We start from the raw sequence: 17,368 nt of genomic DNA, 5'->3' as shown, positions 1-17,368 counted from the left end.
TTAAACCATTGAAATCGCTCAAGAAATGTAAAAGTTAACCATAATCAAGATCAAATAAAGTATCTTACTGTCCCTTTAAGAAATATGCACATTCACGCACACACATTTGATTTTAACCAACATTTCAATGAGATGAACAGTTTAAATTTTAAACCATTGAAATCGCTCAAGAAATGTGGAAGTTCACCATAATCAACATCAACTAAAAGTATCTTACTGCCCCTTTACAAAACATGCACATTCACGCACACACATTTGATTTTAAGTTGTGAGGAGACGTCACGCACCAACGTTCCATTGATTTTGTATAGGATTACGCTCACCGCAAACAAAAGCCTCTCGCGACTTAACGGTTGAAGATGCAGATTCCAGAAATGGCTTGTTAGAACGGCAAGGGTTTGGGGAACGCGAGCATGTTCTCAGTTTTTTAATCGGATGAAAAATGACCAAATGAGAGCAGGTTGAAAACTTATGATTGATCGAAAATGAAGAGGGAAAAACGGCGAAAATTACATTGAAAAGAGATCAAAATAGTGCGACTTCTCCTCGTTTAAAGTGAAAATAAAGGTACTAAATGACACCGTAGCCAAATAAAACTTAGTTCTTCAGAAAGCAGAGGCTTGTGGCTACAAAATGTGCGAATTTGATGTCTAGTGAGCAAAGATTGTGGCCATGGTGACGAGTTGAAGTGAAACTTTTGGAAATATATTTTTTGGTTCCCAGCACTCAGACCTTAATTAGTCACGCTCTAACTGATGCAAGAAAGGCGACTTTCACCCCTTTGCTCACTGTCTTTGAACCCGCACAGGGGGGAGAGCTTTCATTCCTTAATTTTTTTTTTGACACTGAGCTAAAGATGACAAAAATTCCAACAAAATGAGCTAATTTTCATATCGGTCGGTTAACGTATGCGCGCGCAGCGTGTCTTTGAAAAAGGTGCTTGATTGGAGTTGATCTCTTTCGGATTCCCATTCATTCCTATGGGACTTTATTTGGGAGTTTTTTGGGAATAGCGTCGCCATGGTAACTGGGAATTCTTATAAAAATAATGCCGCACCGAGTCAGATCGAGCCGCATCGTTTGATACCTCATTTGTCCCGGTGCGATCTACGGTTCGGGCCGCATTTTTGCGGAAAAGTCGGTGGAATAAAATATAAAAAAAATAAAAATAAACCCTTTTCTAGGGTGGATAGTAATATGTGCCTGCTTGCTCCGCAAGCAGCAGCTTCGCTGCTGCTTGCTCCGCTTAGCAGGCCCATAATAAGAAGAATAATATTAAACCCTTTTTTTCTAGGATAGTAATATGTGCCTGCTTGCTCCGCAAGCAGCAGCTTCGCTGCTGCTTGCTCCGCTTAGCAGGCCCATAATAATAAACCCTTTTCTAGGGTGGATAGTAATATGTGCCTGCTTGCTCCGCAAGCAGCAGCTTCGCTGCTGCTTGCTCCGCTTAGCAGGCCCATAATAATACATTTTTCCAGAAAAAATGTGATAAAAGATCATTATTTCTTCAAGAAATCTCACACATCCCGAAACACCCCCCCCCCCCCCCCCCGCAAATCTACAAGCCAGCTACTGCGTGACCCAAAACACTACCAATGACCTGAATTGTAACCCAGCGTGAAAGATGATTGGATGATGAAAATAGCTGGCTCTCCACCAAGCAGCTCATAAGAAGAGAAACTCGAGCCATTCTTTATGACGGGTCGTTAGCTGGGCATTAATTAGTATTAGTTCTGGTCTGGTTCCAAGCGTCCTCGGCAAAGGACGCATCAATTGGCCATGGCGCTACGCAGCCCAATTAGGCCTTGCAGGGCAAATGGGCCTCTGGAGGGACCTTTGTTCTCCACGCTGGCACCGTGGTCTCCATTAATATGACACGCAAATGCATTATTAACACAAGCCAAATGTTGCTGACTGGTCAATGGTGTTAATGCTCTTCATCAAGCAGGCCTGACATAAGGAGTTTGTTGACTTTGACTATTTCAGCTAGAAAATCAACACTAAATCATTCAACTTTGCTGCCAACTTGCAATTTAGCACTTTAGTAGTGCCCATTAGTCATTTTTTTTAATCAAATGCACAAGTCCAACAACAAGAATATTTACGCCTGTGAATATTGTCGTATGATCTGTTTAAATGTGGTGCTTCTCCAAGTGTTAAATTAGCAGTCGCCGGAAGGATTTATAAATACCATGACATTTATGCTAATTTTCTATGGCGTTTCGCATTGCATGTAAGCATTAAGCTACGTGACTGTTGATCGACCATAGTTTGGTCTGTAATTTTTTTTTAAAGCCTGCACAGTCACACTGAGACCTGTTTAATTTGCCCCCCCCCCCCAAAAAAAAATCATGTAAAACAAATGCTCGAAACGTCAACAGTTTTTCTTAATTTGGTGTCAGCGATGATTGACATTTTTCTAATCTTGCATCCTCTCCTACTTCGTGTCCTTCATGGACTTGTCATATTTTTGCAAGCCATCCTCGCAAAGCAAACGATTAACGCAGATGTCTCCGTCACGTTGGCTAACGCTGACGTGCAGCAGATTGGACTATGATGTCCCGCGGTTCCCCCGCGCTTTGCTCAAATGGAATTGCTAAACATTTGGCGTCACTTTGTTGGATGAGAGCATGACAGCTTAGCATATGGCTGGGTTTTTTTTTCACCCATTTTTGATCATCTGTATTTATTTTGTGTTTTCATGTGAAGAACAGTGTATAGTGATGCAAGGTTGAACATTTTGCGGGCTCACAAACACATGCATCCATATGTATACACGTACGCACAGAAAAGAAGCACTGCTGCTGCAAAAAAAAAAAAAAAAAGGATGGACATTGTCGCCATCTGCGGGACATGGGTTTTCGGCCTTGGCACTTTGCAATCATGTCGAATTTTTTTGCATGTTTTTTTTCTTAGTTCTCCAACTTAAAAATAATAATAATTATATTCAATGCTCTTTGGCTTTTTGACAACTATATATTTTGTCCGCTCTGCTACCTTTCTGCCATTTATTAAATGTCAAGGCATCGCCGCGGATGGCATTAGACTGCATTATTAGTGGGTACAGTCTAGCATTAAATTATAATGAGCACATTGGCTATTACTACTCTACAGTGAAGCCTGCAGACATGGCACAGGAAAATGCAGCCATAGTAAATTTGAACCATTAAGAAAGCCATTGGAGTATATCTGTGTCATATAAATACAGGTAATAGTAGGATTTACATTACAACCTTGAGAAAGCAGCATTCCAAGAGCGGCAACAACATGGAAGCAGGCACCACTTGGGGGGGGAAAAGATGTTCAGTTCTTCATACTACAGCTTCATCTAGTGGTCATTTCTGGTAAGACATGCAGAGAATAACTACAGAAAAAAGGTCAGACGTGACTTTACAGTGGTAAGAATGCATTAAATAGCTCACTATTAGTATAGTATCAATTTTAACTTACTTTTTGTCAAGATTAAAACCATTTTGTGGAACTGTGGCCTCCTCGACAGTTAGGTTGAAAAGTTGACATCTTATAAGACGGCTGGCTGTCAGTGGTCTGTAACATCACACTGTGAAAAGTACATTTATTAAACAAAAAAAACAAAAAAAACACACACACACAGACGCTTGAGTTTGGATTTTATTTAGTCCATCTGGAAATTTGTACAGTTTTCTCTCAAGATAAAAAAGAAAAGAAAAGATGAGCGTCATCCACTTGGCAGCTCATTATCAAAAAGAAACTTTGGGCGATCAAAAAGTCTAATAAAAGTGGATTTTTTTTTTGTAAGTTAAGCACATAAAAAAAAGAAGATACACACTAAATTTAATCAATGGCAAAAAAAAATCTGTACAGCTTTGACAGCACACGTTTGGGATGTTTCACAGGTTAGTAAGGCCATTTTGTGTTCCTGTTCCCGACAATAGTAACCAGCCTGAAACAAACCTAAGAAGGGTCGGAAATGAGGCATATGGACCGTGGAAACATTCTACGTTCAGAGAATATGACGCTAAAATAAATTAGTGATGACTTTTACAGTTCGTTAGTATGCGTACCTGATTTTGACGCCCGGAACTTTTTTTTTTGATACCTTTCGCATAACTTACAGAAAAAGTGGCGGCGTTGTTGTAAAAGCTCACAGTAAATATGTCCGATAATCACCATAATCAACAACAACGGTGCGTCGTCACCATACCGGCAGGATTCCATCCTGCAGAATCTGCGCACCTTCCGAGTCGAACATGCTAAATATTCCATATACATAAAAAGGACACTTCTTCCGATCTATATACATAACACTTTTTGTACAGTCGTCCGCCACGTCGATGGACTCCAACCACAAGCAAAACTCAAACCGAAGCTCTTGTTGACACTTACGAGTTCCGTCTTATTTTTCCGATCCCGTTCCAATCGCTGTTCGCAACTAGCGTCTTTCAAACAGTGGTGACAGAAAAACCCCTGCGAGTAGAAGTTGACAAATGATCGTGGTTGGTCCGCTCGCTCCGCCGACTTCCGCAAAATCCCGCCGGCAGTGCAAAAACTAGAAGATGGCGGAGTGGCTACGGAAACGCCACGAAGGACGAAAAGTTCGGTTGTGATCACGACAGGGAAAAAAAACTAAACAGGTCACTTGGCTCCTTTGGATGTCGTGTCCGTCTCTGTGGATTGACGGCCGTCGCTCCAGGCCTCGCGGGTGCTCTTGAGGGCTTGCGTCCGTTGCTGGTCCACAACCACGTAGTCCACGCGCTCGTCCGATGCCGCCACGCCGGAGCCGTTGCTCTTCATCTAAAATAGGATGGTGGGACGGAAGCACAGAAAATGGGGACAAAACGGCACACCAGTGGAACAAACATACCAATCAGTGATTTGAAGCGAATTTTTTCCCAGAAATGTCAAAATCAATACATTAAGTGTAAAAGGTTGTCAAACTAAATACATTTTCGAGCTGTAATTGTAATACCGTGATGTCTTGAAACCCGTCATGTTTTTGCTCACAGTTACCACACCGTTAGAATTCAGCCTACCTTCCGAGGTGGCGTGGACTTGCCGGAATCCAGGTCCAAATCCAAGTACTCCACCTGCTTGTCTCCCTTGGGCTTCACCATAGGGCTACTCCCGCCGTCCACCGTCATGGGTGCGCCCAGCTTTGTGCTCTACAGTGACAAAAAACAAAACAAAAAAACAAACAAACAAGAAAAACATCGTCTCATTGACAGATGTGGAAAAAGTCAGCTCCAGTGACGGAAATTTCACTCTTGTGCTGTCACAATAACAACAACAAAATTGTTTTGGTTGATATATTTGAGAACAAAAACTATTGCTGCTACTGCTGAATTGATTTGGAATCGTACAGTGGAACCTCAAAAGCCAAACAATTTGTAATTACACAGTAAATTCAGTAGAGTAAATTTGACTCTATTTAGAGTGGGACCAAATAGACTCAGTTGTACAGTAATATTTACACTTGGAAGAGAGACAAATAAAGAATTGAAATAAATAAACAAAAGTCACTCAAGGGTTGAGGAACAAACTCACAACCTTCAGCTTAGGAGACTGCCTAACTACCACCTGAGCAAAGCCACTCCTGCTGTTTGTTTATATCCAAGAGGAGACCAAAAACATTGTTTTTTGGTCTCTTGGAGCCAAAGATTCCAGCTGACACGAGTGATATACTAACACACATTAGGAGTTGCGTGGCTCAGGGGGGAGTTCGGCTGTCTCCCAACCTGAAGTTGTGGGTTTGTTCCTCAACCCTTCAGTGATTATTTATTTAGTTTACTCTCTTCCAAGTATAAATTGGACTTTTTAGAGTGGGATCAAATACTCAGTTTAGAGTAAAATTTACTCTACAGAATTTACTGTGTACATTACATTTATTATTCAAATATTTTTAGTTAAATATTTTATGACGGCAACAGTCTGACCCCGGAATGATTAACGATTAATTCAATCTCCCTAATTTCCTAAAGCTATGGAAAAATTACTGCACAAATGTTACTTTAAAAACTGTGTGTACAGTTAATAAATGTTTTATGGTGGAAAAAGTGTGACAGAGAAAGAAATGAATACAATCTCCAGCGGGGGGAAATTCTATTAAATTACGAATGAAAATTGTTTCACCTATTTTTGCACTTGTATGACAGTGAAGAAAGAGAAAATGTTTACTCTAAAAAAATATATTTTTCTTGCTGATAAAGCTTTTATGATGGCGACAATTTCACATAAGGAATGATAAAAAAAATGTTTTTTTAAATCTTAATCAAAGAAACTTTGTTCAACTTTGGTTGTTCCACTGCAACTAGAAATAGGAAATGTGATTATCAATAGAGATAAATGTGGTCATTTAGATTTTTGTCATTTGCAGTTCAAAACTTAAGTTGACCTTTGTGCAATTGTGACAACACTTGACATGAGCGGACGTTGATGTTGTGTTAATTGCGTAAACTACATGTAAGGTGGAGTCATTACAACTACAGGGTGGCGACTAGTCCGACTAATCAACATACGTGCAGCTAAAACCCATCGGGGGGGAAAAAAACAACAACAAACACCCAAACGGTGGCTCTGATATGTTCCAACCTGGCAACCCTGCTCACCTCCTCTACGGTGTCAAGTTCCTCCACCTCCCTCTTTACGGGGGTGATGGGGACCGTGCAGTAGAAGGACTCCTCTCTACTCAAAAAAGCGGGAGGAAGGGGCGTCGGAGGAAAGAGGAGAAGAGCAGGTAAAACAAATGAAGGCAAAGAAATGAACTTGAGGGATTAACTGCGCAGGAAAGAAGGTGGTGAGTGGCTGGAAAAGGCGAACAAAAGGGTTAAAACAGGAATGGAACATCTACTTAACAGTTCACTGATGCGTTAAGACATTAAGACATTCCATCAGGGGACTAAAGCAAACCTGAAAAGCAGAGGAAGGGAAATAGAGAATAAAAAAAAGAAAGTAGAACAACAGCAAGGAGAAAAAAAAGGAGGAGTCCGTCTGGAGCGGTCAGTCATTTGTCCACCACGCTGTATTGTTTGGCTTTGGGGAGATGAGCAGGGCCTTGCTGTATAATCGGGAATGTCTATCGTTGTCAAGCCTAATATTTGAACGACCATTTTAAGTTCTGGTCCTCAACGAGAGTACAATGTATTACAAGTATGTAGATATTTGTGTGTTACATACTGGTTCATCTGACTGGTTCTTCATATTAGAGAGCATGGCTACATAATTCTCATCACTGTCCTCGGAGTCAGTGCTGGAGGCGGTGCTATGCACTGACGGGGGCCGGGCGGGCATGGGGAACCTAGAGAGACTGAGCAGCATTCACAATGTTTACACACAAACACAAACACACACCCGCTATGGTGAACACAAAAACACTAGACCGCACTAAAGCCCCTGCGACATTCAAGACAGAAATAGAGCTCGGTGTTACATAAGTGTCAAGGGGGGGGGATCCCCGGGATGAGCCGTGTTGTGGTCACCAAAGTCAACTACGGTACATGAATGCATGAAAAGGTTAGTGGCTACTTTAGTGTCATCTACAGTGCTGTATAAAAAAAGGATGTGTTCACACTCAGCGGGTTTTGACTGCATCAACAAAAAAAAGGGACCAAATGCTTTACGTTGGAGTTTCTTAATTTATCCACACACACACCAAAAAAAAATTATTCTGCGATACTATACTATTAACAGCAAGTGGCAAAATGGCCGCCCCTGAGATGGATAAAAACGAGTGGATTTTGGCTAGTTGGGGTGCATGTAATATATTGGGAAGACATTTTTTTTTTGACCAAGTGAAGGGGTTCATATGTTCAACAATTAATTGATATTGTAATAATCTTGAGGAAACACAATGTTTTCATTTTTAAGAGTCGCCAACTGTCCAAATTGTGTGAACACACCCTTGGTTCTAGTTACTATTACCCCCCCCTCCCCTCTCCCCTTAAAAAAAGAGACATCAACCAAGAAAGATGGTTGCACACTTACTCCCGAGCAAAGGAGCGAGTAACGGGCGAGCGGACCGGCGTGCAGGGCTCCTCCCATTCGGGCAGTGGTTTGATCTCCAGTGGAGCGGGTCTTCCTGAAACAATGGACAACGGGGTCACTCACGCAACATGTGATGTGTAGATATAGTAGATATAATGCAGAACACGGAAATATTAGTGGGTTAATGGTGGTATTTTGAGCCGCAGAGTTACGTGGCTCACTATTACTTCATGTCGGAATCAATATCTTACGCAATAGTTATTTATTTACGCGATTAGGGGGGAAATGATTTATTTATTTATTATTATTATATATATTTTTTAAATGTATTTTAAATAATATTAAGCAATGCTAGAGGTAAAATTTTAACTCATGTCAATTATAAGCAGAGTTTAAAACCTAAGCTATAGCGCAGGGTTGGCTAAGTTTCGGTCCTCGAGGGCCACTATCCAGCCTCTGTTTGCCATGTCTCCCTCCTTCAGCACAGCTGAATCTAATAACCAGCTCATCAGCAAGCTTTGCAGAAGCTTGATGACGATCCTGATCATGAATCAGGTGTGTTGGTGGGGAAAAACATGGAAAAACAGGCTGGTTTAGTTAGTGGCTCTCGAGGATCGAACTTGAAATAGAGACTACTTTTGTATTAAAAAAATATCACTTTGTCGCCATCTGGTGAAATTTTGGTACCAAGCGACTATGTTGAATTGAGAGGAAGAATTTTATTATGTCGGGCTATACCTATGATGTCTAACAGAGAAAAAAAAAGGGGGGGGGCGCACTGTATTAGTGTAGATAGTATATTTAGAGAGTATGTTTGAGTCAGGGTAGATAGAAACCACCGAAAGTCAGAAACCACGAAAGAAGAAAACAATTCTAGTCGGGTTTGTGTGTATCATGAAAACAGTTAGTAGTGAGTAAGTGTACGCACTCACACAAGAAAAAAACTGTATTGAGACCCCAAGGAGGCAAAAAAGTGTCGCACGTTCTTTTGTGACAGATGACAGAACCAAAACACCACTGTAAACATGCAACAACAACAAAAAGTCAAGAGGACTTATTGGGTCCAGTGACGAGTACCTACCCTTGCGTCGTCCCCGCGGGAACTCCCCTACAGTTTGGGAGTCGGTTCGCTCTAAACAGACACCCTTTGCTCTTATTACTTTAGGACTCTGACCTGATTGGCGAAAGAAGACGTAATCATTTCAAATCACATCATTGCCAACTTCCCTGCCATGCAAAGCCGCTCCACACCCAAATCACTACCACCCCCACACACACACACACACACACACACACACACACACACACACACACACACACACACACACACACACACACACACACACACACACACACACACACACACACACACCTCTGATTACGATCGCCATGACAACACAAGAGCCATGCACCCCTCCACCCACCCTGAAAAACATGCACCACGCGGCTTCCCACACAAAGACTGACATCACAGCTGTGCATGCATGACGAGCTGTGCAGAAGCACGGAAAGTCCTCGGAGGCGTGTTGCGGCAAGAAAAAAAAAAAAAAGTGGCGCGTTCGTCTGACACGCACATGGCGTTCATGCAAGACTGACATGCTACTGGGTTTTGGATAATTAACTTGGTCAATCAAAAGAAAATTGCCTAAATAGTTGACAGGCTAAGGCAGCTGTCCTTAATTTCTCCAATAGAATGAAAGGAAAGAACACTAAATGAAAGTGCAATTTAATGACAATAATGTCTTGTTATTATGAGGAATGAGTCATAATTTGACTAGGGTATAATTATTTTACAAAAACGAAGTCACATATTAAGATTTTAAAAAAGTGTTAAGTTAGAATGTTTCAAGAAAAAGTTGTAATTGACGACTAAATAGTTAGTGTAATATTAAAGAATAGATTATAGTAATACAAGACAAAATTGTCAGCACACATTTGTTGCATTTAACAAATTGGCAAACTGTCCAGTTACGCGGCTAAGTCACATTATTCACACTATGTGCTTCAAATGAGTTAACATGTTGAAAAACTGTCAAAAGCATATCGTTAGCCACGACACCCGCTATGCAGACGCACGAGCCGCACTGTTGTGGTTTTATGTACTCCACTTTGGTTTCGATGTCCTCTCTGACCCCTCCTTCCCGTTACTCAGCGTTTGGCCCACATGGCAATTCCCCCTCGCTATGAGATCCCTCATCAAAGAGCTCCATTCACACGCAGGAAACAAAGGGGATAGAAGGTGACCACTCCGAGTTCTGCCACCCCATGGCACGGGGCAAAACAACCCCTCTCACCCCCACCCCACCTCCAGCCCCTTCTTCCAAAACAGCCTGCAGGGCCCTCGGGTTCACGAGCCCTTTGACAAGGGGTTTGCTGTGTCAGGTCTTAAGAGGATGGCACAAGTGTAAAAACTAATTCAAGGGGTGCAATAAGATGGGCAAGTTAGTGCATTTTGGTACTTGCAGCATTAGGAACTGACACACACACAAATTGGTTACATAAGCGGCATGTACTGTGAAGTCGTCACACACACACCAACCCCGCAGGCACCCCGTAAAAGGTAGACAGTGGTACCTTCAAGCTCCTGCAAGCACCTTTAATGGGTCATATTATGGAAATGTTACTTTTTATTTATTGTGGTTTAAGGTGGAGAAAAAAAATTATGACATAAAAATTGTTATTTTACAATAAAAAGGTAGAACTAGAGTAAAATGTTACTTTCACAAGACAAAAATTGTCAAAATTTGAAATATGTAAAGAAAATTGCAACCTTACAATAGAAAAATACGAATTTTACGGTTAATTAATGAGAAATTTTAAATTTAAATTTTAAGTTGAGTAACATTTTACTTTTACGGGGCAAAACTTTTCCAAGGAAAAATTTACATTTTTACTCTTAAGTCTAGATATTACGAGAAAGACTACAATAAGAGAAAATGGGTAATTTTACACTTGATAAAAGTCGCAATTTGACAAGAATAAAGTGGTAAATTAAAAATAAAGCTGAAATTAAGAGAGGATGGTTGATTTTGTGAGACAAAAACAAAACAAAACATTGAAATAATTAAAATAGGAATGTAACTAGAAAGAAAAGTTCTAATTTTACGAGATGTTTTACAGACGTAATTTTTTTTATTAAGAATGAAAAAGTGAAAATGCACAAAAAAGGAACAAAAAGTTTATTTTTGATTTCATGCTCCAGAAATTGTAATTTTATAGTTAAAAAAAACTTCCTGAGTAAGGTCAAAATTCAAACGTTATTCTTGATTTAAGTGTTTTATCTTTTTCAAACTATTAATATTTGTAATAGTAGTTTGAAAGCTAGCTAAAATCTTACATAAAACACTGCCTGTACAGTCAACCAAATTCAATATGGGGATGCATTGGAACTTGGAAGTACCACTGTAGCGGCAAGACTGGCTGTAATGCATGGTCCCACCTTTGCGATCCGGTTTGAGGTTCCGGTCCACAGGTGGCGGCTGGCAGTCGCTTGGCATGGGCCTCCGCGGTGGCGTCTTGGGGCTGGAACGGAAGCCCATGTGGGCGGGGGGCGGCACTTGCTTTCCCAGCGAGGAGAACTCCATAGTGCTCGGCGTCATGGGAACGTAGTTGGTCTCGTGAGAGGGCTCCGACAGGCTGCCCGAGTGGTGGTGGGACGGGGAGTTGGCGCTCATCGGGACGTAGTTCTGGTCCATCTCCTCGGTGGACTGGCTGCCCACGGGTACCATGCCTTTATTTTTCTATAACAGAACAGCGATAAGGATATTTAAGCTAATCGCTTCAACTCTAGTTAAATCAAAGAGCTTTTGTGTGTGCGTGTGCCAACCCTCTTAATTTTTCCACTATTCTGACATTTTAGATGTGATCAGTCCTTCCGATTCCAAAATGCACCAAAAAAATCTGGTCTTTTTTTTTCTTTTTGGCGAATAAAGGCAATCATGGGAAATGAGTTGTAATTTTACAAGAGACAAAATCACAACAGAAAAAAAATGAAGAGATGGATAGCTATTTTTTTAAGTTGTACTTTAAACACAAACAAAGTTTAATCTTATGAGGATAAAGAAACAATATATAAAAAATGTGTCGTTCTACCAAAAAAAAGGATGAATTAAGTATGCGAAGTTTTATAATGTCTTATTACAAGAAATGTACCATTATGAGATGGAATCTGCAATTTACAAAAAGTTGTCATGCAATAACAAAAATGTACGGATCCGGTTGTTGTTTTTTTACAATAACAAAGAAAGTTTTAAAATTATGAGGAAAAAAGTAGAAATTGTAAATTAAAAATCTCTCCATTGTATGAGAATTAAGTCCGAATTGTAGGAGGAAAAAAAATAATTCTTAAATAAAAATGACAATGAAGTAGGAATAGTATGTTTTAAAAAGTTGCGACGTTTTAGTTGAAACATGAGAAAATATTTGGAATTAAACAAGAACATCTTAATCTTACGAGGGATTTTGTTGTTAACCTGCTTCGAACATACAAATGAGAGTGTAGCTGTAGATCTGTCAATCCACAACTCACAAAGTAGCTGTTGAAACTTTCGTTGAAGTCGAACGAGCAGCTCTTGTCAGACGGGAATGATCTGGGAATGTCGTAGCAGTCCTGGGAACCAAAATCTAAAAAGGAAAAAGAAAGATGAAATGATTCAAGTTGCCATTTCAGAGGGATCATATGCCACCAACAACATTCATGACATTTATCACCACGAGGAGGTGGTGGGTAGAGTGGAGCGATACTTGGCCGTCGTCATTCTTGCGCATTTCAAAAGAAATAGTCATATAACGAATAACAGTAACATTACAAGAATTTTAAACAGGACTGAAATAAGTAATTTATGAGAAAATATATATATAATTTTACAAGATGAAAGTCATAATATTGAGAAGAAACATGAGGGGAAAAATGTGATTTTCAGAGAGTTAAATGTTGATATTAGGATGCAAAATTAGGGAAAATCAAGGGTATTACGAGGGGCTATTATGAAAATACAGGCATTATGTGAATAAAAACCATTTTACAGAATAAAGTCATACTTTTACAAGAAAGTAATCATTTTGAGATCTGCTCTATCTATCCAGCTATCCCTTCATCCATCCATCCATCAGTCTATACATCCATCCACCCGTCCGTCTATCCATCTGTCCATCCATCGACCATCTAATCGTCTAGCTATCCATCTATCCATCCGTCCGTCTATCCATCCAATCATCTAGCTATCCCTCCCACCGTCTGTCCGTCTGTCTATCCATCCAATCATCTAGCTACCCCCCCCCCCCTTTCTCCATCCATCCATAACAAAAAAAAAACATCTTAATTCCTGGCCATCCCAAGATTAAATGACCATTTTCCACACTGAAATGTCGTTTGGTTAATTTCAAACCATGCGTGTGAAGGTTTATATATATATTAGGATGCAAAATTAGGGGAAATCAAGGGTATTACGAGGGGCTATTATGAAAATACAGGCATTATGTGAATAAAAACCATTTAACAGAATAAAGTCATACTTTTACAAGAAAGTAATCATTTTGAGACTTAAGTCACCATTTTATGAGAATAGAATTTAAGCCATTACAATGGCATCAGGCGAAAAAAACATTAAAATTGTTTTAGGATTTTCCACATATGAAGTCATATTTGGATACAATATATTCTTTAAAAAAAATAAACAAAGTTGTAAGATGAGAATTTTTTTTTTTTTTTACAAGAATAGTTATAATATTAAAAGGGGAAAGTAATTATTTTCAACTTTTATTATGAGAAAAAAGTGGTGATTTTATAACATAATATTGCAGGGGGAAGCATTAACATTGAAAAAAATGAAGAATTAAGAATATTTGTAACTCACAATTTTAAGAATGTTTTTGAACAGGATTCAAGCAGCATTTTGGTAATCATTGCATAAGATGAAAGTCACAATGTTATGAGAAAATAAATTCAGAGGGGGTAACATTTTTTTTGATTTTCCAAAAAATAAGTATTACAAGAAAAAATGGGGTACAATTAAAGACCATATAAGATTATGAGAATAAAAACAGTAGTAGAAAATACAGCCATAATATTACCAGAAAAATCGGTACAAAACATTTTATGAGAATAAATAATTTTACATGACAAAAATCTATATTAAAGGCAAAATTTTTCTTATATCTCCCACAATTGACACCAAATAAAAAAGGCAATTTTATGACAACAAATTTCATTCAAAAAGATTTTTTATATCTCTTCTATATCAATGCTACCAAAAAAATATATATATATCTGAGTAACACAAACCTTTGCGTAGGCGCGAACAGTCGACAGTTCCGATAGTGTTGCTGCGTAACGCTTTGTTCCCAGCGCTTGTTGGCACACAGTAGTTTCCGTCGGTCTCTGAGGCCGAGCGAGGCACGTAGTAAGTGTCTGTGGGGGAGCGCTCGGCCGGGGGCGGCGGGGGTCCGGAGGTAGGCTTGGGCGGCCTGGGAGGGGGTACGACATCTCCGCCTCCCTCCGAAGATGACAAAGTGCGGGGAACCTGGTAGGTAGAGTTAGCCCCGGGCGTGGGCGGTATGTCGTAGCTGATGGACAGGTTGCGAATCTGCGTCTCCATGGAGGCCTTCCGCGATGGCGTGTTGAAGACGTAGAGCTCCGACCCCTCGCCGCTGAGGTCCGGCTGGGCCGTGGGGGACGATGCCGATTTGGGGAGAAGCACGGTGTCCTAAGAGAAGGGAGGCAAAATTACAGGAAATTTCAGATGGTAAACTGTCAGTGTTGCTGGCACTGTTTGTGTTCAAATAGTAGTTGTTTAAAGGTTTTTAACTACCACTAAATTGATGCTAATTCATTAGCAGGTCTAAGGCGTTCCACATCAAGCATTAGCATTAAGCTAGTGGAATTCCAAAAATAATGTAGTGTAGGTGGCAACAATAAGCTTGAAGCAACTTTTGCACAAGTAAGTAATATTATTGCTTAAAACAGAACAGTAAATAAATAAATAAATAAATAAAGTGATGACTAACAGCTTATAAAAAAAAAAGGAACATGGTAAAATGGGGTATGAGTTTCCAAAATTCCCCATCTTAACTTTCAATGAAAATTTTACGCAAACTTGCTGGAAATTCACCGGCGTTTTTCCCCACCATTGGCAACCTTACCTGAGAGTAGCTGCGTGGTAGGTGGTAAAGGCCGTTGTCACTCAGGAGAGAGGCGCCCCGCGACGGGGGGGAGTCATACAAAGACGAAGCGGAGGCGGGGGCTGGGTGCCCGGCGAAGAAGCCGTTCTGAGAGCTGTGCTTGGCCGACGACGTGGACGACGTGGGCGTTCGGTGCGACGGGAGGTTGTCGTTCAGGTCCGTCTCGGAGGAGGTAGACTTGGAACACTCGGCGTGGGACCTGTGAATGCAACGCAGGAGATGGACCTTTGATTTGAGGCCAACGTGTGTGGAGCTTCTTCACACCCGTTGTCAGCGCGTCCTCAAACTTGTCTTAGGGTGAAATTACGGAAGGTTGTTTGAAAAAATCATCCTTCAAATACAAGCAAAATGAAATAGCACCAGCCTACTATTAGAAAAATCTACTATATCTATAAATCTGCTCTATCTATCCAGCTATCCCTTCATCCATCCATCCATCCATCCATCCGTCTATGCATCCATCCGTCCGTCCATCTATTATTTATCTATCTATCTTATCTACCCATCTATACATCCATCCACCCGTCCGTCTATCCATCTGTCCATCCATCGACCATCTAATCGTCTAGCTATCCATCTATCCATCCGTCCGTCTATCCATCCAATCCCTCCCACCGTCTGTCCGTCTGTCTATCTATCTATCCAATCATCTAGCTATCCCTCCCTCCCCCCCTTATCCCCCCCCCTCCCTTTCTCCATCCATCCATAACAAAAAAAAACATCTTAATTCCTGGCCATCCCAAGATTAAATGACCATTTTCCACACTGAAATGTCGTTTGGTTAATTTCAAACCATGCGTGTGAAGGTTTGATCAAATAGTTAGGGCCATCCAAACTCTTCAAAACGCATGCCAACCATCTTCCGGAAGCTATGGAAATGTGTTTTAGTTTTGAGTGGGTCAAACGCCGCACACAAAGCAGGCACTTTGAAGCTGAATGGCCGGCCACTCACAGACTAGCCTGTGGAGGAAGAGTCCTGCTCTCGCACTCCTCCAGGAGCAAATACTCCCGGTCTCCCTCCAAAGACGAGCGAAGCGGCACCGAGCTACATGAGGCGCAGCAGGGAATGAAGAAAGGTGGAAGGAGGAGAAGCAGTGCGGGAAGAACAGCACTAGGGTGCTTACTGCTTACCTGTTGGAATCGGGCTTTTTGCTCTTACAGTTGAGCAGCAGCAAGTAATCCTGGGATTCCTCCGTGCTGGATTGGGAGTCCAGATGCCGCACGCTAACTGGCTGGTACGGAGGCGGCACGGCGGACAGCGCCGCCACCGCTGGGCCCATCACGTTGCCGAGCGCCGTGTGTGGAGGGGTGTCCACCACCAGGCCACTGATGGCTGACTGCTGGCCTGCTTTGGCAGCCTCTTGAAGAGAAAAGATAGCGAGGGTGGCGTCCATTTTAGCTTTCATATTTTGACAAAAATCTTTTCAGATATTGCTGCCAAGTGGTAGCACAACTCGCTATTAGGTTGAGGGGGCAATTACTTTTTCCACGTAGAGTCACAAAGGTTTGTATTTGGAAAATAAAATAATCATTTAGAAACTGCATTTTATATATCCTTGGATTGTCTCACTGTGATATTAAAATTGGTTTGATGAAATGAAACCTTTGCGAGTGATAAATATGCAAAAAAAACTGAAATCAGGAAGAGGGCAAATACTTTTCACGGCATATCTTATTTTATTTAGTGGCTATTTGGATGACATCAAATTTTTTCATTGGGTCAAATACAGATCGAGTTGTGGCCAATACTATTGTAAATCATCTTATGTAGATGACCTAGTCCTACTTAGCCCATATAGTGCTGGGTTGCAATAGATGCTGAAAGTTTGATCTTGACATTAAATATAATGCTCAGAAAAGCCACATGATGATATTTGCAAGCGCCGGGGACAGGAAATTAAGTTTTCCAGCCTTTTATTTGTCCAACAGTGCTCTTGATGTGTGGGAGGAAATTAAATACCTAGGTCATGTCATATCGGAGGACAGCATGAATGACAAAGACATCTATGAAAAATTTAATAAAAGGGTTAACATGCTGATTAAGAACTTTTCAATGTGCTTCCAAAATTGTTAAGTGTTCGTTGTTCAGGAGGAGCTACATGATTCACTGAGGCTTCTGCCTCCCTACTTTATTTCTCATAATAAAATGATTACTGGTTATTCTGGTTATAAAATTAAGACTTTATGTGCTAAATTGTATTATGTTTTGCTCATTCGACATTTCCATCCT

General features: G+C 40.8%; 1 protein-coding gene across 15 annotated transcripts in view; it reads right to left on the bottom strand.

Moving 5' to 3' along the window:
• Positions 1-3,612: 3,612 nt before the first annotated feature.
• Positions 3,613-17,368, bottom strand: part of gab1 (GRB2-associated binding protein 1) — a 44,846-nt gene continuing 31,090 nt past the window's right edge. For 7 of the 15 annotated variants that reach the window (XM_086083076.1, XM_086083077.1, XM_086083074.1 and 4 more), the window contains 10 exons: positions 16,270-16,498; positions 15,100-15,337; positions 14,243-14,663; positions 12,488-12,582; positions 11,399-11,699; positions 9,041-9,133; positions 7,960-8,053; positions 7,153-7,282; positions 5,013-5,141; positions 3,613-4,773 (listed from right to left, as the gene is read on the bottom strand). In XM_086083076.1, the coding sequence (XP_085939202.1) occupies positions 4,615-4,773; positions 5,013-5,141; positions 7,153-7,282; positions 7,960-8,053; positions 9,041-9,133; positions 11,399-11,699; positions 12,488-12,582; positions 14,243-14,663; positions 15,100-15,337; positions 16,270-16,498 (1,889 nt within the window). In that variant the 3' untranslated portion in view covers positions 3,613-4,614. Of the gene's footprint in view, positions 4,774-5,012; positions 5,142-6,584; positions 6,661-7,152; positions 7,283-7,959; positions 8,054-9,040; positions 9,134-11,398; positions 11,700-12,487; positions 12,583-14,242; positions 14,664-15,099; positions 15,338-16,269; positions 16,499-17,368 lie in introns of those variants that run through there. The other 8 variants (XM_086083079.1, XM_086083078.1, XM_086083073.1 and 5 more) reach the window with 7 other exon arrangements.

Source organism: Leptonotus elevatus, chromosome 8 (assembly GCF_054856555.1).
Source record: "Leptonotus elevatus isolate MCC_2025b chromosome 8, RoL_Lele_1.0, whole genome shotgun sequence".
Lineage (NCBI taxonomy): Eukaryota > Metazoa > Chordata > Actinopteri > Syngnathiformes > Syngnathidae > Leptonotus > Leptonotus elevatus.
This window is presented reverse-complemented; position numbering and strand designations above follow the sequence as displayed.